General features: G+C 37.0%; 2 protein-coding genes across 3 annotated transcripts in view; one reads left to right on the top strand and one right to left on the bottom strand.

Annotated features, from left to right (window-relative positions):
* RSPH14 (radial spoke head 14 homolog) overlaps positions 1 to 24,454 on the top strand; it is a 107,627-nt gene that overhangs the window by 48,514 nt on the left and 34,659 nt on the right. The window lies entirely within an intron of this gene.
* The window catches only part of GNAZ (G protein subunit alpha z), a 76,366-nt gene that overhangs the window by 37,702 nt on the left and 14,210 nt on the right, over positions 1 to 24,454 (bottom strand). Inside the window, exon 2 of the mRNA XM_075167853.1 lies at positions 9,614 to 10,888. Coding sequence (XP_075023954.1) covers positions 9,614 to 10,336 — 723 coding nt within the window. The 5' untranslated portion in view covers positions 10,337 to 10,888. The remainder of the gene's footprint in view (positions 1 to 9,613; positions 10,889 to 24,454) is intronic.

Here is a 24,454-nt window from a genome sequence, read left to right as displayed (position 1 = left end):
GTACTCCTTGCTCTTACTTTCATTCAACTGTGAAAATGTTGCTCTTCTTACTGTGCATTGTTATATCAAAGCTTAACATATGCCTTTGAATTCATGACATTAAAGAAAAGCCTTTTTTAATTTCATGTAGCCCAAAGCTTAAGCAGTTTCTTAAATTTGAGATATGACCTCATAATATTATCTCATTTTGTCTTGATGGTGAGACTCGATGAGCAAGTTCTTCTCATTTTGTGGCATCATCTGAATATACAAAAATGTGATGACATTGTAATCTTTGATAAACCACCTGCCATTTCTCTTGAAGAGTCAAAACTTTATATTGTATATGATAAAGATCAGGTTATAGGACGACTTGAAATTAGGAAAGAAACCAGTTTAGTTAACGTTAGCCCTAGTCTCAAACAGGGGTCAGTAACATGTTCCAAACATTGTTGTCTATTTTCCAGTTTTACAAATAACTATTTGTTTTTACCTTAACTCTGGTTTGTAGTCTTGTAGTTCCTAACAATACAGTAGTACATCATTTCTATAGATGTGATAATACTTAAGATATGGACAGCAGAACACTCTGCCAGTGCCCAAGATCCCCAGGACATTCCCCTGGGTGACCAAGGAGTAGGTTTGTTCAGTAAGCTACAGGAGCTAGTAGAGCAGGGTAGATAACGTGGCAGAATTGTTTTCTGATGATCCAGCGTGCTGAAGCTCACTCACTGGCAGCCAAATAATAGTGTTTGAACTCTGATGGAGTTTGTAACACCATCTATCATATACTGAATTGTTACTAGGAATAACTTTCCAGGAAGTCTCTACATCCTGAGTCTACCCATACACCTTTGAATCAGGTGAACTGTGCATTCTTCTTTCTGTGTCCAGTGTGTTACATGATTTTGGGCAAGTCATTTGAAAGTGTTACAGGTATTCTATTTACCCATATGCCTGTCTCCCAAATTCTTCAATTTTTATGCTGTTTTTCCTCGCTTGTTATGTGGAGACCCTGCATAAAGAATAAGCTCCTGGCTATGAAGATTATTCCGCCTATTGAAAATGGCTGAAAGAGCAGTAAAACAACAGCAATAAATGCAAATTATTAAATATGTGCAAGTATAGGCAGATTCTACAGGGATCTGTTTAACATCCAAGCTTATTTAATATCTTAGTCAATGACAGGAAAAGTAACTATACTTACAGATAACACTACATTAAAACATACCGTAAACACCAGCCAGGACAAAGACAACAATATAGCAGAATTAAAATTAATTACAGCTGTATGCCAAGTCACTGAGATTTTTTTATTCATGGAAGTAATTCAATTCAGAGATTTTGCAGAAGAACAATTTAGTTATTTCTTAAAAGTATTAAAGAAATTTCTACCTGAAATTCCAAAATGGTACACACCAGAGTTATGGCAGATAGCTGACATTCATGCTTCCATATTAACAAGATCCAGAAGAACTATAAAAAGCGGAGAAATGGATCCAGAAAAACAAACCATTCCTTATGCAAGGCACCATCTCCAAGGACAACAGTGATATATAAGATAAGCTTATCCAAGGATCTAGTCTTTCAGCATGAGAAAAAGGGAAATTTCCTGTTAAAGCATAGTGTAGAAAAATAAATATCAGTAAAAATACTACTGAAAATATCAGTAGTAGGTCAGACTGAACAGCAACTTTTTCATATCATTTAGGAATATGTTAAACAGTGTAAGCTGCTGAGCATCTACTGCTCCTCTGCTATCTCTTTACACTAAAAGAATTGTTCATCAGAGCCTACTCCTTCCACCTTGAATCAGTTTTTTGTTCAGGACAAGCCTTCCCTATTGTGGCAGTGGAAAGCCACAGCAGAACTAGTTTCTCTCAAAAAAAGTCTTTGTCAAAACCCTTTTGCCAAAGTAAAATGGTTTCAGCATCCGGATTCATCTCCCTGCATACTTCCTCCTTCCTTAAAAAACCCAACCCAAACCAAATCAAACCCCCAAAAAACCCACCAAAAACCAAACCAAAAACCACACCAACCCCAAAACCAACCAATGCACACAGAGAGTTATCATCAACTTTAGAAGGCATGACTTTCCTTTTTAAGAACCATATTTATTCCTGGTATTATTTTTTCATGTGTCTGCATATTCTAGTCTAAGTTACTAGTTTCTCCCAGTTTTTTGACCTGTGCATGCATCATAACAACAAAAGCTATTCTTGAAAACTGTTTTGAACATGATTTCAAGTAATGTGATGTTAGTAGTAATACCTTCACGATGATTAAGTATTTGCTATTCGCCTTGTAATGCTTTTCAAAAATGGGTACTTAAGTAATTTTAGATTTCATACATGATTTTGCCTGCTGTACTATTTAACTGTTTCGGTTTTTCTTTATTACTAATCCTGTCAAACCTTGTAGGGCTTTTGGTATTCAAGACCACTTCCTATTTTCTCATTGCATGCCACACAATTTTCTTTGCTAAAGCTTGTAAAATGTTTTACGAGTTCTTCTGTTACCAACTTCCAAAGTAGACAGTTTTAGTAAGTGAACATTATAGGAGGGATTTGCTCACTAGCCAGCACGAATAATGAGTGCTATGGCATTTCAGGAGTAAAATTTCAGAACAACCTTTTGTTTTCTTGCTCTCTAAACAGTAAGGTAGTAACTCCACCAAATAACAGCAACAAAAAAAATTCTATCAGCCTCCATTTCAGGAAGCAGTGTCTTTCTACATTCACAGGTAGAAGAGCTATGTCTGATGTCTCTGTTTTTCTAAGCTAGGGAGCCTTTTAAATTCACACATTAGGAATAAGGCATATGAATAAATTTCTATTAGTTATGTTTTTTATGTTATCAAACAAAGCAGCTGTCTTCCGAATCAGTGGGGATTTTGGATACACTGAAAAATATGGGGAATACACACTGAAGAAGTGTTCTAACATCCTGGAGGGTTTTTGGATTGCCATCCCAACGGTATAGAAAGCTCAGGTGTACGCCAAATTACACTTGTATTACTAAGGGGGGAAAAATTATAGAAGAATATATTTACCTAAATATGGACTTATAATAATGGAACAAACTTCTGAAAAATCCACCACCACCAAAACTCACTCTGAAGCTGTAAGGATCCTCCTTCTTTGTTCCAGCATCTCTGCTAGTTTTTAAGGCTAATTGGACTCCACTACTCTCTCCAGTGTTGGCATGCCACAGAGAGTTCTTACAGCTTTTATCTACTTTTTTGTTGATCACAGTTACAGAAATAACCCGAAGTAGCTGCTTTTCCAGACCAAGATGGAATTTTTCTTCCTTTTTTTTTTTGTATTGACATGTTCCTATTCCTGCGATTATTAAGTAGACAACATACAGTATTATGAGAGATGATATCAACACTTCTTTACCCACTTGATGGATTCTAGAAGTTCTGAACATAACCCTCATTAGTCTATTCCTGGCGTTGGGCTTCAGAGGGATCTTGGCTCCTTACAATGCAATCAAGTGAATTTCCAAACTACGTATATATCACTAATGTTTCTCATAGTATGTTTAGTTTATTGTGAAGTTTGCATAATAAACCTAAATATTTTTAGCAAATAGAAGTAAAAACTGATTGGAAACTGCAATTGCCTGAACTATGCCACTCTACTTCATATGCATATGATATTTAGGAGTATTCTGCCACTCCTGATGTCTTAGTATTTTATTTACCTCTGTATTGTCATGCTCTGAATTAATTTTAAAATTACAGTAAAACACCTTACCTAGTCTAGGAGTTTTGAATACAGCCAGAAACTGTGTACAACCTTTACTTGGTATATCTTGCACCGTGTGAATCTGTTGCAACTACTGACCTCAAGAATTCTCAATCACACATTCATGTTTAACTCATTTCATTATTTACTTTATTATTGTATCTTTGAAGAATCTTTCTACTGGTCTAGAACCCTGTTGCAGCTATACACTGTAGAGGAAAATTGAAAACTATCCATCAGAATGTATAGCAGGTATGAAACAAAAAACTGAGTGCATACACATGGACAGATGGGGAGAGTTGCAAAGAACCTGCAAGACTCCTTTTCAGGGTGAGAGGCATGAGAGAGTACAGATTATTTAACATTCTCTAGCACACATTAAAGGAGAAATTTAAATAAAGATGAGACTTCGGTATTAACAGGAAACTCCTCCTAAGTGCAGGATGCAACATGTAAGAAGGCAAAAAAAAAAAATCACTTGATAATTTAAAATTATCAAAGGCCAGAGATGACGCCTTAATATGTAAATAAAGATAGAATGGGTCAATCAGCTGCTAAGGACCATGAAAACTAACACAAATAATTTATTTGATATGATAGAGAAGAAATCAGCATGGGGATATAAAAACCTAATGTAACCTTTTCAGAGTGCTAGTCAGGAATAATAATCTTATAATAAATCAATAGCATTCCCAAGGTATTGTACAAACCAATTTTACAACTGTGTCAAAACAGGAGGCAGCTGTTACCTAGTGGAGTCATACTAACTGTATGCATGGAAAGATAAAGCTGTATTTATTACATGTTAGGTAGGAAAAAAGTGTAAGACATTGTGGAAATGAAAACAGATGCAGATCACATTTGCAGATAACCCTAGACAAGCAAGAAAAATATTGTTATAGAGAGTGACAGAGGAAAGCACACAAGGTGGAGAAAAAAAAAGTGAAAAATTATAGTTTTCACTATCTTGCTCTTTAGTAAGCAGCTAAATATCACCTATGTTGAACAGACAAATCAAAATATTGCTTTGGCCAGATCTACAAACTGTTAACTCAGATGATTTTGCCTCTGCAAGTGATGTTACCCAGAATAAAGCGTAGCAGGAGAAAGACAAAAGCCCCAGAAAAATTCTGTCTTCCTCTTCTCTCAATTGTTTCCAGGCAGTATAAAGTTTAACTTACTTTGTCTCTTAAAATTACACACAAAGGAAAAATTGTCCAGGCAACTGATAGTTTGGGCATTATTTTTGTTCTCCCTTCTGCACATTGTTGTCACTACAATACTCTCACCCTGAACAGACTTCACAACTTAGCTATATTCAGGACCTACCCATATGCAGAACTAGCTAATTTTTCTCTCAATTTTTACCGTATTTGTCAACCATTATTTTAATGCATCATCAATAAAGACAGAGGTCATGCATAGCATTTATCCACTTCTGTCAACAGGAAGCACAGAAGTTATCATATTCATAAAGATCATTTGCTCAATTTTCACAGTTTATAAATCAGCCAGATTCTTACACACTCTGTCAAGCAGCAAGTTATGTTTGGCAATGGACTTGTTTTATTTAATAGTTCTCTTTGCCATAGATACTACACCAGGAAGCATTTTAGACTCAGCAGCACTATTATTTGTTGGGCTTTTTTCATGAGTGGCAGTCTCAGTGTTGCAGTTCAAATGATCTACTAATGTAGGTACTTCTCATAGTTTAGCTATCGGAGCTATTGAACACTGTATTGTGTATTCAGCACACCTGGAACATGCCATCTCTACACAGCAAAATTATGGATGTATGTTTGGATAAAGCATAACAGCCAAAGAAAGATGGGCCAAAGGTAATCTGTTCTTTATGATTATACAGTCAGGTTCCCTCTGAAATGCTATTAGTGTTCCTCTCCTTTTTGCCACATAAGTAGGAGTTTCAGGAAGATGACTGTTCTTACATCTTTCATCTGTATTCTAATTCCTCCACAGATAATAAAAATATATCTGCAGAATTTAATTTTATAGATGGGCAAATACTTGGATAGTGGTTGCATACACATGGAAGCTAAAGGATGATAAAAGCCTGAATTTAAATGTTGAGTACCCTCTATAAGCAGTAGCACCAAGGAACATCAAGTTGTAGAAAGGGGATAAAAAGAAATCATAGGAGATTAGTCCTCCAGGCTGTTAAAACACTAGGTAAAAGTGGGCTTCAATGTCACTCTGAAATAACTCAGATGCTTACTTCATTTGATTCTAGATACTGGAATCAAAATGAACATCCATAAGGATTTTTTAGAGTATATTGATTTTTTTCCCTTTGGGCTAGTTCTTTTTTATTTTTAAATCTGAAGTGCAATGCAGGAAAGGTCTAAAGAATTGCCAGAAACCAACTAACTCCTAGTCAGGGTCTAGATATAAATAAGATATGCTTTTCCTGATATCTCTGAAAATGAAGAGAAAGAATTAGGGGCAATGCTTCTCTCATGTCAAGAGGAGGTTACTAAACAAAAATCAGATATAGAAATCTGTTACAATAGGAAGGCACTAATGCCAAGACAAGAATCTCCAGACAATGAAGTATAAGTCCATGTGTAGGACACTGAATGGTGAATCAGTCAGAGTAGTACAGAGAAGAAAATTGAAGTGCAGTGAATAAGCTGTAAAATCACTACAGAAGATAAGAATAGAGAAATATTATATATGCGATAAGCTATACCAACAAAAAAGGGCCAATTCAAACCGTGCCGACAAGGATTTTTGGAAATATCATATCTTTGCAAAAATCATTTAAGAGAGAATTCCATACTCATAAAATAACCTCAGATACATGGAGACAATGATGAAGGCACAACAGAAAGATCTAGACAAACCTGACAAAGCTGCTAAAAATTAGGTAACAATCTTCTTTTTTTCCTTAAAATAAATTTCTCTGGTCTGATATTTCTCATTACCTAGTATAACTGCTTCTCAAACTTGTCCCTTAGCTGCCTTCTAATAAGAAAAATCTTTGTAAAAGATTTAGTACCCATAATGAGTATTTAATTTGCAGTAAAATTCAAGTGTTTCTGAAAAGTTTTATCAAAATTCAGCTTAAGTGAATGTTCTTGACCGTAAGTTTTTTTTCCCTTGAAGAATCATAGGAAGTGCACGTAAAAGGGATTCAACCACATAAGGCAAGCTTGTAAAACAAAGGGAATATTTTTGGAAACTATTTTGTAGTCTTGTTTCAAACCTAAGTATAATCGCTTCTCAAACTTATCACTTACCTCCCTTTTGATAAGAAAAATCTTTGTAAAGAAACTGTATTAAAAACCAAAAATATTGACAGAGAAATTAAAAGTACAAATGAGTTGAAATAATGTCACATCACTGTACCAATAATGATAAGAGATTGTATAAAGTGATACGTAAAGACCTCCTTTCCTACAAGCATGGGATGTGGAGGGAATAGTTTCACCTATATTCTTCGGTGATGATCTAGTCTTATGCTGGTTTGGAGGGAAGGAGTCGGTTGCAGAACCCAGAACTTGAACAGACAAGACTTTACTGAGAGATATGGCAGTAAAAACAAACAAGCAAACAAAAAGCCAGAGGTGAGATTTCTGGGAAGTATTACTCTACGGGTTTTGTCTGATATTTGTTTCTTTTTGGTTTGTACATTTTCCATACGATTTGGAAGGAAATATTAGCATCTTCCTCCAACTCTAGCTCAGTGACTGCTGTCAACTTCTGATACAAACTCTGGAAAATATGTCAGAAGTATCACCTATGGTATTCCTTTCTTTAACCACTTCCGTCTCTTGGAGTTTCTCCACCTCAATTGCTATAAATTCCTATCACCAGAACTGGGGAATCCCCTAAGTCACTTGACAATATTTTAATCTGTACTGTGATTCTATGATAAGTGATATTGTATAAACAGCAGACTAGATAGAAGGCACTGAAGTTGTTTCAGGGACTGATATAGTTCACCTTGCCTCAGGGATCTGGTGAATGGCATGTGTTATATAAAATATGAATAATTTTTGGGAGTCTTTCACATTTAGCCATTGAAGCCATTGCAGTTATTCCAGTCATTATCAGGAGCTCTCAATAAACAATTTTTAATGAAAAAATCAGGTATGCAACTATGTTGACATTACACAAGTCCAGTACAAAATAAACAACAGTGAAGAAGGTCACAGTTGGCCCCTTCTCCAGGACAGGGGACTGGAGCTTTTCAGGGTAGAGAAAATTCACAACAGAGGGATCTGCATTGCAACAGACATCTTATGTAGAGCTTCAGTACTCCCTTCCACTGAGTCTGTTTATGGAGGAAATTCGCCTTTCTCCCAACCTGTTCCCCCAGTTGACCATTTTAGAGAAGTCTATATGAGTTGGTAATCAGTTGTGAGAGTTTCAAGGGTTCTTTGAAATTATTATTTTAGGGCAAAAAGGGAAAAGGAAATAGATGGCTGCATAGAAAGTGGTGTCACACCCATACAAGCACTAAAGGATGTCACACAGATGATACAGCTTTTACACATATATGTGCAGTATACAACATTTGACTTAAGATACTCTGTAAAGAAACTTTAATATAGATGTGTGTACTACACATAAAGGCGGGGGTGTCTGATAAGGAACAACAGTTAAGGCTGATTAGTAATCCTCTTCCACAGAGGACTGCCAAAACTAGATCATTAGATCTGGCTGAAAGATCCCCTTCTGTAAACTTACTGAGATCCATTTAGATTTGAAACATCATATAAAAATTTCTTGGAACAATTTCCTCCCCAACAACATATATGTAATACACCTGCTGTAAAAGAACAAGGATTCTGGTGTTCTGGAGTACTCCAGGAACTGATATTTGTGAACAAGCTTTCTAAAATGTAAAACAACTGAAGATGTGTAAGGGAGTACAGGAGAAGTAGAAGCATTTTAAGGTTAGCTTTCTGATTTTACAGTATAGATTTTAATTATTCCTGAAAGGCAGCTGTTTTCAAACATAAATACAGCCTGTTTAGGAACCACTAGGTAATAGAATCATTATGCATTATGTGTTCCTACCCACAAACTCCCATCTCTTAAGCACCATGTTTTACAAGGCTGTCAAAAAGTAAGTTGAAATAAAACCCTATAAAGGTTAAACCAGGTGATGTGGTAGCAAACACATAGTTGCATATGCGTAAGTGTTCATATATTTTTCCACAGTTACGGTATTTGCATGCTGTGAAAATCAGAAGCTAATAGCATTAAAGGAAATTAAACAGGAATTATTCAATTATTCATTGAACAAGGCAAATTGGCCATATAAACAAAAACAGTCAAAGAAAATTAATTTAAAAGTTCCATACTAATTAAAAACTATATCTGATTTCTTATTTTTTAAATTAATTTCATCCCAAATTCCAATTGAAAATCCTGGAAAAAATGGGGAGAAAACTGTTACTTATTACTATTTTAGCTTCAAAATTTCCCAGGACTTGCAAAACATGGTGTCCAAATTAACCATCTCTGTACACCAGGATGTCATTACTGTCTACATTTTAAGTAATGTTTGGAGTAACACTTAACCAGATAAAACATTTAGCAAAAAGGCATACACACAAAAAAAATCTGCTATCATGTGATGAGCACCTCCATTTCCCAAAAGTAACATTAAATAAATAAATAAATAAATAAATAAATAAATATGTCCAGTGGGGAAAACTATGCAAATAAAGGAATCATAGCTTCTGGCTTTTTACTACAGGTTGGGGGTGAGGGGAAGGAAATCACATTTGGGCTGGGAACTCAAGGATTACTGCCTTGGGAGGGTAGGGAGGTGGGGAAAAAAAAAAGGCCAAACACTGGGGAAGGGGAAAGGAAGAGGAGGAAAGAGAATAAGGAGCAGAAGGTGCACTTACTGTTTGGTTATCTTCATACAACTTCAAGTCATATCCACTCAGCTCCACACAGAAAATTATTGCTGTAACCCCCTCGAAACAGTGGATCCATTTTTTGCGTTCAGATCTCTGTCCACCCACATCCACCATTTTGAAAGTCAGCTCTTTGAAGGTGAACTTATTTTCTACAATCCCTGTGGTCATGTCCCGAGAACGCAGAATATCTTCCACTGTAGGGATGTAGTCCAGTGCTGCAATCCTTTCTAGGTCATTTAAGTAGTATGCAGCATTATCCTCTAGGTGGTACTCATTGGAGCGGCAAAAACACTCCTGCACACCAGGGTCTGCCCAGAGCCGTTTCATGACTCCAAGAAGCTCAGGGGTAATCTCACCTTTGCTCTCAGCTGGGCCTGTCAGGGCAAAAAGCTGCACAGCATCATATGCTCTGTCAGGATTGTGAAATTCTATCTTAAGGGTGGCTAGAGCCCGAATGATACGTGTGAGGGAGTCAATTGCATTATAGATAATCAGAGGTTTGTATTCCTTGCAAGCCTCCAAGTTAAAGCCACCACTATGAATTATTTTCATCTGCTTTACAATAGTACTCTTCCCAGAATTGCTGGTACCCAAGAGAAGGAGCTTAATCTCTCTTCGTTGTCGCTGGCTTTCAGAGCGCAGGTGGCGGTCAATCCTACGGGACCGCCGCGCTGCCTCTTTCTCCTCAGAGCTTTGCCGACATCCCATGGTATAGCAGGCAGTTACAGAAGGGAAAGGCTGGAGATTGGCTCACTCTGCGTCTCAGAAAAAGATCTGCGGTGTCTTTCAGTTCTCGTGCCAGGTACACCTTGAACGAAAAAAAGTCGCTATCCAATACCTGATGATCCAAGATGCCTGTACCACCTAATTCAGTCCCAGCAGGGGTGCAAACACATGTAGATATGCAACCACAGAAATAGTCTCTTCAGTAGATCTCATGGCACTCCCCTTTCCAGTGCATAAACAGTGGCACATTCCTGTTAATGAAGGGACACTTCCCTTTGCCACAATTTGGCTAGATCCATCAAATACTCTATTATGTTCTGCATAATTATTTTGCTGCCTTCTGTCTAAAGGTAAGGAGCCGCACTTTCACCTTCTCAGCTCTAGCCCTTGTCTTTTAATTGTATTTTCTGGTTGCTGTGGTGATGCTGCTAGATAAAGCTGAAGCTCTTTTCAGTGGTGCTGTACTTGGTTTTTTTTCTCTTCCCTCACTTCTTCAGCTGATCCAGTTCTGCTCTGTAAATCTGTGCTTTCCACCTGCCAAACAATGAGAAAAGAAATGAATGAAATGAGAGACTCCGCTTCCTTGCTGCAAACCACTCACTTTCTCCTCCTCTTCTAGACTTCTAAACCTTTTATTATTCCAAACAGAAAATACAGATGGAAAAATATGTAAAGAAAAGCAAAAATCTAAACCCCTAGCAAAAACGTAGGGACAGCTGAAGCTTGCAGACCTAAGAAAACGTGGGTTCTGAACAAGAGTAAATCAAATCTCCCTTTCAGCCTTCTGTGTTTTATTATCTAAACCTACATGAAAACAAACAGTGCTGAGCTGTGCCCCAGTTTCTCCCTCAGCAAGAGCTTATGGCAGTGCTTTTACTGTACAGTCCTGTTCTGACTGGTTTTCTTGAAGTAGAAAACGAAACAGACTCACAACTACTTTTCCCAGTCTTTCTATTTATATCAATAACTTGTACACAGACAGATGTCCTCCTGAGTTTTCTTTCAACTTTTCTGTTTGCACTGAACATTTAAATAACTAAATTATGAAGCAAAAGGAGGTGATTAACTTTGCTCCATGATTTTGTAAAAGGGAGAGTTACTGATCTTTGCAGAATACAGTAACAGATTTTCTTTTCCCGTGGAGAACAGTACTGTTAAATATACTACCTGCATCCTGCTTAATCCATAAAGTGATGCACTACTACAACAAACTTGGTAAGCTTCTTTCCATAGCCAAGCTAAGTGTTATTAAGCCTCCTCTCTTGCATTTTTAATACAGTAAATTCTGAGATGCAGTAAAAGTGAACAGCGACTACAAGGCGAATGTTTCATGCAAAAAGCACAGGAAATGCCATCCCAAGCAAGGACTGAAAGCTTTTCAGTGACTGTTAGAGCAATTATTCTTTCCCAAATTAGGGGTTAAGCCTACTATTTGGAACTCTGCAGAAGGCAACAGCAGGAAGCAGTTACCTCTCACAGAGGGAAAACACATTACTAGTAGCTGATTGGTGAGTAACTTGCCTCTTTTCTAGGAAGGATTTTCTGCTCCCACTTCCACACTACTAGGAGAGGGACAGAATGATCCAAGCCAAATGCTGAACCTTTAGCTTTTGTGAGAAAATAATTGAACTACAACTACTTGCAACCTCATGTACTTTGCTTTCTCTCTTTCTTAAGCATCACAGCAGAAAATTTAGTGGACGAAAGATATTTCAGCACTCCAAAATAGTAATCTGTAATTAAGTATTTGAAATACCTAAGCACTGGATTTACCAATATATATTTTTCCTTTCCCTGCATCATAGGATAAGATTCACTTGCATAGATATACAGCAGGATGAGGTGGGTCTCATTCTTACTTGGCCACCAATGCTCTGGTTGAAAAATATGAACTTACATTTACATGACTTCTATTTTAATTTGTAATATGTGTATTCATAAATGCATATACATTTAATAGTTCATGTTTTGTAAGATACTGTTTTGTTGTTGAGAATTTCAGCTCTTGTTTTGTCTTACCAAAACTCATTATAAGCCAGGGATTTCAGTGAGATCTTGCTTTACCCTCCCAGTAGCTGTCACCATAGTAGAAGTTAATTACGTCAAATAATAGCTTTAGCTAACCTTTAAATAATGTTAATTGAGATATAGCACAGCATAAAAACTTTGAGGCGGGGGCTTCACAGATATAGATAAGGACAATTACATCAGCTGCAGTACTGAAGAAGAGTTATATGGTTAAAATAAAGAACAAAGCTCAGCTTTTTAAGTTTCTTAGCATCTCACGTTTACATGAAAAAACATCATTCTTAGAACATTTATTTGAGAGGGTAGAAGGGGGAAATAAATTACATATCTAGGATTTCATTCCTCAGGTGGTGGAAACAAGTGTAATGATCTCAGACTCTTCTGTTTAGCAAGAGGTATTACTATTCATCTGTTACCTGTATATTAAATCTTTTGGCATGGTGGGCTATCCTAATCTTAGTTTCTGTATTTTGTATAGCTTTCTCTCTGAACATGTTTAAAGTCACTTACAGATCTCTTCTAATTTATGATGGGCTGACAAGTGGAAAGGTAGAGTCTATGTGTCTGCTTTCAGATCCAAGTCCCCGTGCATTGGTATGCATCTCTGGGGTCTACAGTTCTGTAACAGCGTCTTGGCATTAGGCAGATTCTTGCATCACACTGGATCCCTTTTCAGCAGTTTCCAATATATAAATTTGAAGGTATCTGGGAATGTGAAACGTGCGTATGGAAGGACAAACAGTTATAGCAATCATTGTTAATCCCTTAACGTCAGAGAAAAAGGTATAGAGACTAGACAGAGTCAATGGATCACAGTTTTACATATTTGTTCCTGAAGCTTCCTGGGATGTTAGCCTGGGACAGTTGAGCTTGCAATCACTCACTCTTAAATACTTTTACTGATTCTATATTTATCTTTAAATCCCTTCCTAACTCTAACCCTATTTAAGGAAAATACATAGTTGAACCAATGTAGACCAGGATAAAATTCATGACTACCAGGATGAGTCAATATAGGTTAGGATTGGTACTGATGTACTGAGGAGAGCATTATATTTTAGTTGGAGAAAATGAATAGATGATTGTTGCAAAGAATCGCAAAATTCCACAACTGGAATTCTGACCACAAAAAGTGAACACTCAAAAAACCCGTATATGAAGTATACTGATTAAAATGTGCTTCGATATCCCACTCATTCCTGTCTTCCCTTTGATTCCCAGAACACAATTAACACACACATTTTCAGAACAGCAGCTTTTACTCAGTTATGAAGATCTCCTATACAGTATTTCAACTTCCCCTCTTCTTTCTTGCTCCTATTTAAACCTGCCTTCTCACTATGTTCTTTTAATCTCTGTGCTCTAACACCAGCCTGTAAATCCATCCCAAATCCACATAGGTGAAATTAATTAACTAGAACAGGACTTCTACAGTAACCAATTCCAGAAACTAACCATGACAATCTTATTCTCAGTTGTTCTAAACTAGTTACCTAGTCAGTACATCAAGTCACCTCTACGTGACAGTTCAGAGTGCTTATCTGTCGTCTTTGCCTGTATGGACCATAGCGTATGAGCAGGCTTGTAATTTAAGCATTTTGGGTACCTTAAATTTAAAGATGTCTGAATCCTTTGCCCCAAATGCACTGTGTATTGCTATTACCTGGTCTAAAATTCTACAGAGGACTCTTAATATCAGCTGTATTTATCTTACTTCCCTTTGCACATCAGAAGGACATTAGCACATGAAGAACAGATTAATCAGCAGAAAATTAATATAATAGCATACACATTAATAGAATGGTAATTAGCACAACTTTACTTACTCTAAGATGTGGAAAGAAAAACAATCCAAAATGAGGAATTATACTTTCTTCAAATAATTGGCTTTTTCCAATGGTCATAGAAGATGAAAAATAAGTGTTGAGGAAGGTGTTTCTTAATGAGTAACTTTCCAGCCACACAGAGAGAATGAAATTACTGTATTAGATATCAGGCAAAAATCTTATTTTAATTATATAAAAATTAGAGTTGGCTCCATTAATCACGCTTATTCTGACATGTTCAGAACATTTAAAATTGGTTTTCCTTTAAGTCCTCATCACTGGAAGCTTCGTTTTCATGTCATTGATAAGAACACTGGTCGAATTCTTTGTGACATTTTCTACACATCTCTCTGATTAAAGATGAAAAATTTTACAAGAACGCCCTCTCCTCTCTTTATTCAAGTTTCATCCTGAAAAAAGAGGCTTGCTAGAGACAAGAAGCAAGAGAATACATATTCCTTCCAAAATGCATCAGTACTTATGATAAATCTGGAGATATTATGCCAATATAAGATAAGCAGATCTTTTTTAAACTTTATGTTATTGACCTCAACAATTGCTTATGACAAGCAGTTTGGTAGAAAGACACTTTCAAGAAAAAATTATTCTTTTCAGACAGCTTGTATGTTCTGTAGAGTATTTCCTATTGCGTATTTCCACAATGCGTTCAGATGCATCGTTCATATCCCACAGTGTTTTACATATCAACTATTCTGCTTGCCATTCATTAATATGTTTAACACAGAAAAGGATAGAGTAGCACCTCCTTATTGTAGGGAAGACCAGGACTATGCAAACTCTGTGTAAATGAGTTTTACACTATTGAATTTCCATTTTTTTGGCGTCTAGTCTTTCCTATGGTACATATTGCAACGATATTTGGATCTCACTATTTCAAGTAGGAATGCAATGAGGTGATTATATTATTGTTTTGTAAAGCAGAGTAGTAGATACTATTTCCAAATAGTTCACTACAGTAAGAAAGTTTGATTTATTTAAATAAGTTTTCCCACATACACTGAAAAGCAACTTCCACATTCACAGTCGCTACTTTTTAAAGTTCAGAAAAAGAGTAACTTTACAAACTATTATATTACTACATTTTACTGTCCTGGCTACATAAAGATGAACTTCCTTTAACCAGTTTTACTTTTTCTTGGAACACACTCAGAAAATAAGGCAGTTGTCCTGGTTCCAGCTGGGACAGGGTTAACTTTCTTCCCAGTAGCCTGGGGGGTGTGCTGTGTTTTGGGTTCGGTGTGAAAGGAGCGTTGATGGCCCATTGATGCTTTGGCTGTTGCTGGGTGATGCTTGCACCGGGAGGGGGGAGCACAGCCGGGGTGGTGGACCCAGCTGGCCAATGGGGTATTCTATACCATGTGACATCATGCTCAGTATAAAAACCAGGTGTGTGGGGGGGCTCGCCCCCCGTTCGTGACACGCGGTCGGCGGTCGGTGAGCGGTTCTGTTGTGCATTGCCTGCTTTGTGTATTCTGTTATTGTTGTTGTTCTCACTGTTATTATTACTGTTCTACTTAGTTTTATTTCAATTATTAAACTGTTTTTATCTCAACCCGGGAGCTTTCCTACTTGTGCCCTCCCAATTCTCTCCCCCATCCCACCGGGGGGGGGGGTGATCGAGCGGCTGCGTGGCGTTTATTTTTGCTGGCTGGGGTTAAACCACGACAGCAGTCTAGAATTTTTTCTGTTTTTTTAGATCAGATTTCATATTAAAAATGCAAGTATTTCATGGCTGTAAGTTTCTAATTAGATAAAAGTCTTTTCAGTTACTCTAATGGAAAGCCCTATTGCTTCCTTTCACTGTGCACATTTCTCTCTAAACTTTGTTTGAAAAAAATCTTATTCTTTGCATCAAATAGAATCATAGAATCATAAAATGGTTTGGGTTGAAAGGGACCTTAAAGATCATCTAGTTCCAACCCCCCTGCCATGGGCAGGGACACCTTCCACTAGACCAGGTTGCTCAAAGCCCCATCCAACCTGGCCTTGAACATTTCCAGAGATGGTGCATCCACAACTTCTCTGGGTAACTTGTTTCAATGCCTCACCACCCTCATAGTGAAGAACTTCTTTCTTATATCTAATCTAAATCTACTCTCTGTCAGTTTAAAGCCTTGCAGAGGCGATCAGCTCCTGTGCAGGAACGTTCCACAGCAGAGCCGGGGATCGTGGCGTACAGGGGGGTTTCCTGAACTGGGGAAACCCCAGAGGAACCAGATTATACTGCATATATGCATCTAAACTAATACATCTGCCTTTTACTGGTAATTGAAGCTGCTCAAAATGTTAAGAAAATATATTTGTTAAATCTGATTATATATATGGGCTATCTTGTCATGACTAAAATGGGTAGTTCTTCCCACAAGATAAAATTAACATGCCCCAAATCCTGAGCTAACAGTAATCTATTTCGATTATCAAAGAAATAATGCCAAAAAATTCATTTCTGGAGTGGGAAGTATACTTGAGGAAAATTCTGCACTGGGTGATTATATAAATCTGTTGAAGCCCATTTAACTGAGCAGGCTGTTTAGTGCTAGCACTTTCTCTGTCCATACTTTCATAGCCAATAAAACCAGTCATTATCATTGGTTTCATATCTAGGCTTGCTCTTTGCCCCTATCCATCACTTCTGTCTTGCTCAAACTGATCTGTGTGTTTGCAATCATAAACACTTATCCCTTTTCTCAGCATGTTCCCAAGTAATGGGGGGCCAAGGGGAAAGAAGAATGACGTTACAACAACACAATTCAATTGTAAAAATTTCCCTAAGGAAAGATCCAAGTATTGTCTCTTGTTGCATTAGCTCCTGGCACATTATCTCGGAATGCAGAGTTACAGAATCTGCCTTGAAAGGTGTTCCCCCCCCAAGATTTTATTGAAAGGAGCTGACTCCTAGGCTGAGAATAAAGCCAATGGCTGTTACTATCACAGTCAATAGAGAGACTGTGCATACAGTATGCTGCTAGCAACAGGAATTTCAGCTGGCATTGTAGGCACAAAGCTATATTCTCCCTCAAATGCAAGTGGTACCAGTAGTCTAATAATTTAGCTTCAACACCACCAGCCCACATGCACAGAGCTTTAGGAGCCTAATCTTATTCAGCTTTTTACCGTATTTCCATTCTAGTAGCCAGATGATACATATAATTTTTCCCCAGCAGCACCTAATTTAAGAAAGTAAACTGAAGTTCAAAAGGTTGCAGCAAACTTTCCACAGCAGTTTTAGCTATAGTTGCCAGCAATCTTGGTTAATTCAGGACTGATATTCTATTCAGTATTACAGAACATACACTACCAGAGGAAGAAAACAAAACCTTACCCAAACTATACTTTCCCAGCTTATTGGTTTGCTGCTTCTTTCTCTTTACTTATCTGAAAGTTTAGAGGTAGTGGACCTGCCTGTCTGAGCCCTTACCCATGTAAAAAGCAAACGCAAGCAAATCTAGCAAGTAGCACAGCACACATCTAAGACTTACAAGTGTAAGCTAACCTAATGTAATCAGTTTCTAATGATTATACACATCCACAGAGGATTCCAGTACTTTAACAAAACCTTATTTTTGCAGGTTTTAACTTTCAGTCACTTCTTACAGTATTAATGAAAGACAAAAAGACATGAGGGAGTATGATATATCAGCAAATACCCAAGGTAGTTGACTGAGGAAGAAGTCAAGCGTTCTACTAAGTAGGCATCACTTTTTTTTTTTTTTTAAAAAAAGAGAGGAACTGAGACTAATAAGGAATGGGGAAATTGATTCAGATTTTTGAATCGGGGGAAAGCAGCCAGAAAGAGTCCCAAACATGCATGCAGTATAAATGCAAGGTTGAAATAATTTCACAGAAGTTAGTTTACTCTTTAATGTATGGTGATTAAAATGCATTTATTACAGAATACAGTTGTTTTAAAACTCTGGCCACAGACATTACTAACATTCTCTTTAGACAATCATTGAAATCTGAAAGAAGAGGAAGGAAAAAAGCTGACAGAGGAAGAAAAAAACTGGATTAATTTTTTTCTTAATGCAACCTATTCGTTGATAGTACAACTTTCTGTTGCTGTTGGCTGACAATATTATTTGTGTCACTTTTTTCCATTGCTAAAAGCCTTGGGAAGGTACTTACGTTGAAAAAATCTCCATCAGATACCTATCTCTAAATAAATGTCTGAGGAAATTTTTCATACAAAAAATGGCTTGGGCACTTCTGAACAGAACGCTTGGGGAAAAATGAATTGTTTCATCCACATTAAAAGAAATTGAGAACTTTTCTCTAAAATACTGCTATACCTTCAAACTTTGAGCCAAGGATGTGAAATTCAACAGAAGATGAGCTTTATGGTGTGGATGTGCATTTGCCATTCTCACAAAATAGGAAGTTTAACTTACAGACTTTGAAAAATTTTAGTTTTAGCTAGAGTAGAGAAAGATTCCATTTCAAGAAACCACTTGCTAGGCAAGGGTAATTGGACCTGGTCTAGAGGCTTAGGAGAAGGGAAAAGAAAAGATTTTATATTAAGGAAAACCAGAAACAATCTGTATCCACTAGAATGCCTGTCTCTCCATAGCCAAGAAGCATAAACCAAAGTTACCAAACCTGATCATGAACTTTCTGCCTGCAAGTATTTGTGGAAATCGCTGATATTCCCTCTATTTTTCCACATACAGGAAAACAACCTATTATTGGGGCTGTTCACCGTTTTTATTGAATCTAAGCTTCAACTTGACAGATGAGCTGTACAGATACCAATATGACCTCTTGTGATAGAATTAAGATTCTTTTGTTTGAAAAAAAAATCATTTGGGAAATTTTGAGATATTTTAGAAGGATATTAAGGATTAATACTCAAATACTCAGAAGTTGTATGTACAAGTTATGGCAAAAATTTTAAGTATATATTAAGGCATTATAATCCCATCCAAAACAAAGGATGGGCCAGATCTAATAATCGAACAAGAGAACATAGCAGATAAAGATGTTGTCTTTTTTGGTTTATTTGTTACAACAGTTAAGATGCATATTCTATTAGCCAGATGAGGGAAGCAAGAAGTGGCATGATTTAATTAGCTGAATGTTTGGCTGGACACTACTGAATTCTACCCCTCTTTGTCATGGTGGTTCTGTGTGATGTTAATTAACTCCCTTAAGCCCATCTTTTAAAAGATGATGTCTGCTTGTGATTTTCATTTCTTAGATGCCCAACTTGAGATACTGTTTGTGATCAGGAAATGCACTGAGTTTTCAAGTATAATCAGCCTCAGTGGTAGCTGTGTTGTATATATTCAAATATTGAAAAAGCAATCTTTTTTCACTTGATCCATCTGGATGTCTATTTAAGAAATAAGGTCTAACCTCTACACTAACTCCCCAAGGTAGATCCAAGAAATGAATTAATGTCTGGGCAATAGATAACAAAATGAGAGCTATAGCAAAGTCAGTCAAGAAATTCATATTGATAGCACAGTCTAGCTAAAGTACATTACACATCCAGACCAGAACCACACACACAATAACCAATACAGAATAACTGAAGCTGCTAAGTAAGGAAGAGGTTCTTAAAGGAAAGTCAAATTATAACCCAAAACATCACATACATGTAGGCAGGTATGAGTGCATGTTAGGGATAATCAAGGTTACCGAAGAAGGTTGTGGTGGTGTATTCATACCCCCCCTTTTCTTCCCTGGCACACTTGTTGATCTGGGCCACTTGTTGATCTCAGAAATTTCCATTTCTCTGTGTGTGTGTACTAATAGTAAGCATAATCTGTAATTAAGTTGTGATTGTAGTAGACTTACTAACCTACTTTGCAAATATTAAATAGTTAATGATTAGGCGTTACTAAAGTTTGTTAATGATTAGTTAATACTCAAGTGTTGCTAAATTGTGAATGAAACCTAGACTGTCCCTGAAATATAAACCCTTAGATGATTTTCCTTTATATATATTTCACCCTTGTAATAAGTAATAGAGTGAACCTTGCCATCGAATCCTATTAGGTCGCACCTTTATAAATCTCTATTAAAATCGCTTTCTGCTAATTTCTTTGACGGTGATTCTTTAAGCGGCCTCTAAACCACTCATTCGCGACAAAGGTATAAGGACAATGATAAAAAAAATTTAATTCAGAAATTCTCAGTCCAGGGCAGGGGATGAGAAGGACATTGACCAGAACTAGTGCCATACAATGAGCTCCTTATTGTCACCAGCACTGACTGTTAATGTCAGCACTGCCCAACAGACAACTGCTTCCAGCATACTTTCCAGAAAGATAGTTGGTAGGTCCATTAGGTTCTCATTTGCTGATTCTCACTGTGATTTTATAGAAATACTCAGATCTGTGGTGTAAAACCTGAGCTCAGCTATTAGAATTGCCACCTAGGATACATGGCAGAAGGAATTTTTACAAAGAAATAGTGGAGAACCCAAAGAAAGTGACTTGCTGCTATTACATGTAGTCATAGACCTATCAGTATGTAATCTAGATGTAACTGATATATAATAGAACAGATTTTCTGCAGTGAGATATTATATTCATAGGTTTAAACATCACATCTTTGTCTATTGTTTGGAAAACACCCAACATACTTTAGCAGTATCGAAATACAAGTTATGTTAGTTAGTGGTATCCACTAAGTATATCACCCAGTCAAAATTTAGCATATAGACTTGATCCAAGTTTAAGGGAAACGTAAGAGCCTATAGTGAAAACAAAGTATTCCTTATAAACCGAGCATTCAACCCCTACTTTTATAAAGATAGATTTTGATCTTTAGTTAGCGGCACTAAAGTTTGCACCAACTCAGCTAAGAGCCAGACCACAGCAGAATACAAGAACCTATTAGTTATTTTTCTTCTAACTATGCACACCCCACTTACTTCAGAAAGTTGGAAACATAAATCCTATAAAGCATTAATACCTAAATACTTGGTAGGCATTTAAATAATAACCTGTTTTAGCAACATCAACAAACTAGTGTGAAACAGTGAGAAGAAGCATCAACACAACCAGTACATAATACCAACTGATTCTTGAATAGAGCCAAAAATACAACAGTTCTATTCTGAGTTGTGTTGCTGAAAATCCAGAGTACTGTCAGTGACTGCATATGGAGTTGCTTGTGCTTCATAGTGATTTAACTAAGACCAGAATCTCCCACAGCAGTCATTTTAGAGGTGACCTTTAGACTTCTGTAAAGAATGAAATATTACAAGAATATTACAGTGGGTCTAACAGTGGGTGTGCAGAAAATCCTGGCTGCTAGACAAGGGTGAGGAGAAGCACCACACATAGCATCTGCTTTAGGGACATACAAACATCAGACTCATTTAAAAATTTGTAATAAAGCAACAAACAAAATGCAGTATCCACTCAGTGTTTTGTAGGCACCTCAGGTGATGACAGTAGTGTAGGTTATGTCTTCATTAGAGTTGCTGTTTAGCTTTTATCACTGGTGTTACCATAGTTCTTTTGTGGGTGATACATGAGCTAAGACTCACATACTACAGGGTTGCTGTTTCACAGGTCTTACAGAGCTTAAGGAGATAAGTTTATTACATAAAAAAAACTAGTAAACGTTAGGTTTGGTCATGAATATAGTGGCAAATTTTCTATCATTTATTCAATCTTATTGCACACAATACCTTATGAAAGCATAAGGAAATTTTGGTAGTTATCATAGCAAAAGAAAGTTAAAGAGGGAGTTGAAACAGGATAACAATGTAGCCTTTTAAAAGGAAGTTTCTCTTCCTGTGCATAAAAGGTCACATAAAAGAGCAAAACCATGCTTGTTTTAGACTGTTCCAGTAACAGGTACAGGCTAATCAGAGGTCAAAATCAGAATCTCTGTAGTAAGAACCTGAGAGCTAGGGTACAGATAATGGAGTCCTGAAGACAAGAATTTTGTTTAATGTGATAGGGAAAAGCAGCCAGTGAAGATTCAAAGACTGAAGCTCGAGGCCAAGCAAGAGGCAAGGAGAAGATGCTCCAGTAAATGGGAACCATGGAAACAATAGACAAGTTTTATCTGTGATGATGGATAAAAAAGCATGTTTGAGACTCTATATTGAAATAAATCACAGTAGTTCTGCTTGTGTGTTTTAAGGGAAAGAACCAGAGAAGAGGCAAAAATTAAGGCAAAGAATGAGAGAATAAAGTCACAGAAGCTAGGTGCTATGTCTGCACATATGGAATTTAATTACACTATTAAAAAAAAAAAAAAGGAGAGAATAAATCCATGGTGAAAAATGTCATCTGGATAATCAGAATTCCACCAGAATGGTTTTGCTAGAGAAAAGACATCGTTGAGAGTGAATCAGGGCTGCAAGTTGGCAAGACAGACCTTGAGAAGCAGGGCAAAAGGTTTTGGAAGGAGGAAAGCAAAATATGGGAAACAGTTTCAGTAGAAGTGATGAACACTGAATTCACAGAAAGGCTGAATGAGAGCATGGGAGGAGCGTTCTGGCGATGTGATAGTTAAAACTGGGAACTAAGCAACAGAGAATGAGTAATGTTTCACAGAGAACAAATCAAAAGAACCTTGGTGAATGGAAAAAACAGAAAAGCAGACATAGGTTGAATGACTATGCGGAAGCAGTGAGTTATCAACATGAGATAAAGTCAAAAAAGGAATATAGGAGATTCATGTGAAGAGAAAACAGCATAAGGGAGTTCAGAGAGAGTGGCTCAAAGAAAGCATGAGAGGAAAGAGCAACATGATGCAGGAAGAGCATCAAAGAGCTGGTCAAAATGGAAAAGAGTACGAGAGGAAAGCAGGACTGTGAAAGAATAAAGCCAATAATTCTCATGATGGTCTAATTTAGGGAAGGACAAAGAAAACCTGACAAAGCCTCACAACAAGACATAAATGTGCATTAAAATGCTGTTCCTAACACAACAAGAGAAAGAAAGAAGGAAGCGAGTGAATATCAGCATAAGAAGCAGGGCTATTATCAGGGATAAATTTGGTAGGGAGGATAGAGAGCAATTTCCAGCCTTGGGCCACATATAAAATTAATCATATGAACTATGTCAGAAAGTATCTACATCAGAACTGTGGATTTCCTAGCTTCCATCTTAACAACTCAGATTAAACATGATTTTATCCACAGAAGGGGAGGAGTAGAAGAAGTATTAGACTGCAGCCCAGGCAAAAAAAAAAAAAAAAATCCCAAGAGGCTAAACAGAATCCACAGTGTTCTCTAAAGTGTGACTCATGGGAGAGGACTTGTATGCTGCCAAGCACAAATTACAGCTGCAGCCTACGCCTGGTCTCATTCTGCTTCTCTTTTGAAATTCAGAAGCTTTGACAGTCTTACAATCCTGCTGCATGCAAGAGCTTCAGCAGGTACATCTCAGACAGCTGAGCCATTATCATAGTTACTCTCTATCTCTGATTCAAAGGACCTCTTTTATAAGCTGAATATGAAGGATGTTGCCCATGTTCTGGTTTTGATATGAAATTGCTTTGGACCCAATCAAAAAAACAGATATACATCTACTTTACAAAACACAATTATGCAACCTGAGGCATTTAAGTACAGCATTGTACAATGGCTAATTAGCTCCTGGTTTCAAAATCTAACCTAATACTTTTTTTACAATATTTTGCCATCTAGATATATTAGCCCAGTTGCAGCTAGATTAAGTAACTGCATTCAGCACTACATTGCACAGGGTAGATGCATTATTTGGTACTTGTAACAGAATTTAAGCAAACTTTAGTTGTCTATGTGAAGAATTGCAATTCTACCTTCTCATTTTCCCTGTGTACTCAGTAACTCCCTAAACCTAGAAAAAACTCAATTAATATTTACATTGTTGGTCTGAGAATTCTTAAGCAAAAGAGTACTCGATGATCTGCTTTCCCCAAATGTACCCTTGAGGTATGAGAAGCACAATCTTCATCCTTTCTGCTGACAGTTGGTCACAGTGGAACAAAGAACAAAAGAAATGTGCGGCCAGAAAAAATAATTAAGAAAGCACATGAATCTGCAGCTTAACAGATTAATCAACAGCTAGACAGGCATAACAAAAAAAAAACCAACCCCAAAACTTCAACTCATTTTACATATGAAGCAAATGTATATATATTTTACATATAAATGAGTTTAGTCTTGGATGATAAAGGACAATAAGCACTCTTCTGGCTTAAATTCAGTTCCAAGTTTTCAACTACCAAAAGATCCTCTTTCTCTATTGTACAGATTAGGTATGCCTTGCTGAGC

Source organism: Calonectris borealis, chromosome 18 (assembly GCF_964195595.1).
Source record: "Calonectris borealis chromosome 18, bCalBor7.hap1.2, whole genome shotgun sequence".
Lineage (NCBI taxonomy): Eukaryota > Metazoa > Chordata > Aves > Procellariiformes > Procellariidae > Calonectris > Calonectris borealis.
Note: the sequence above shows the minus strand (reverse complement) of the source record. Positions and strands in the feature narration are given on the sequence as shown.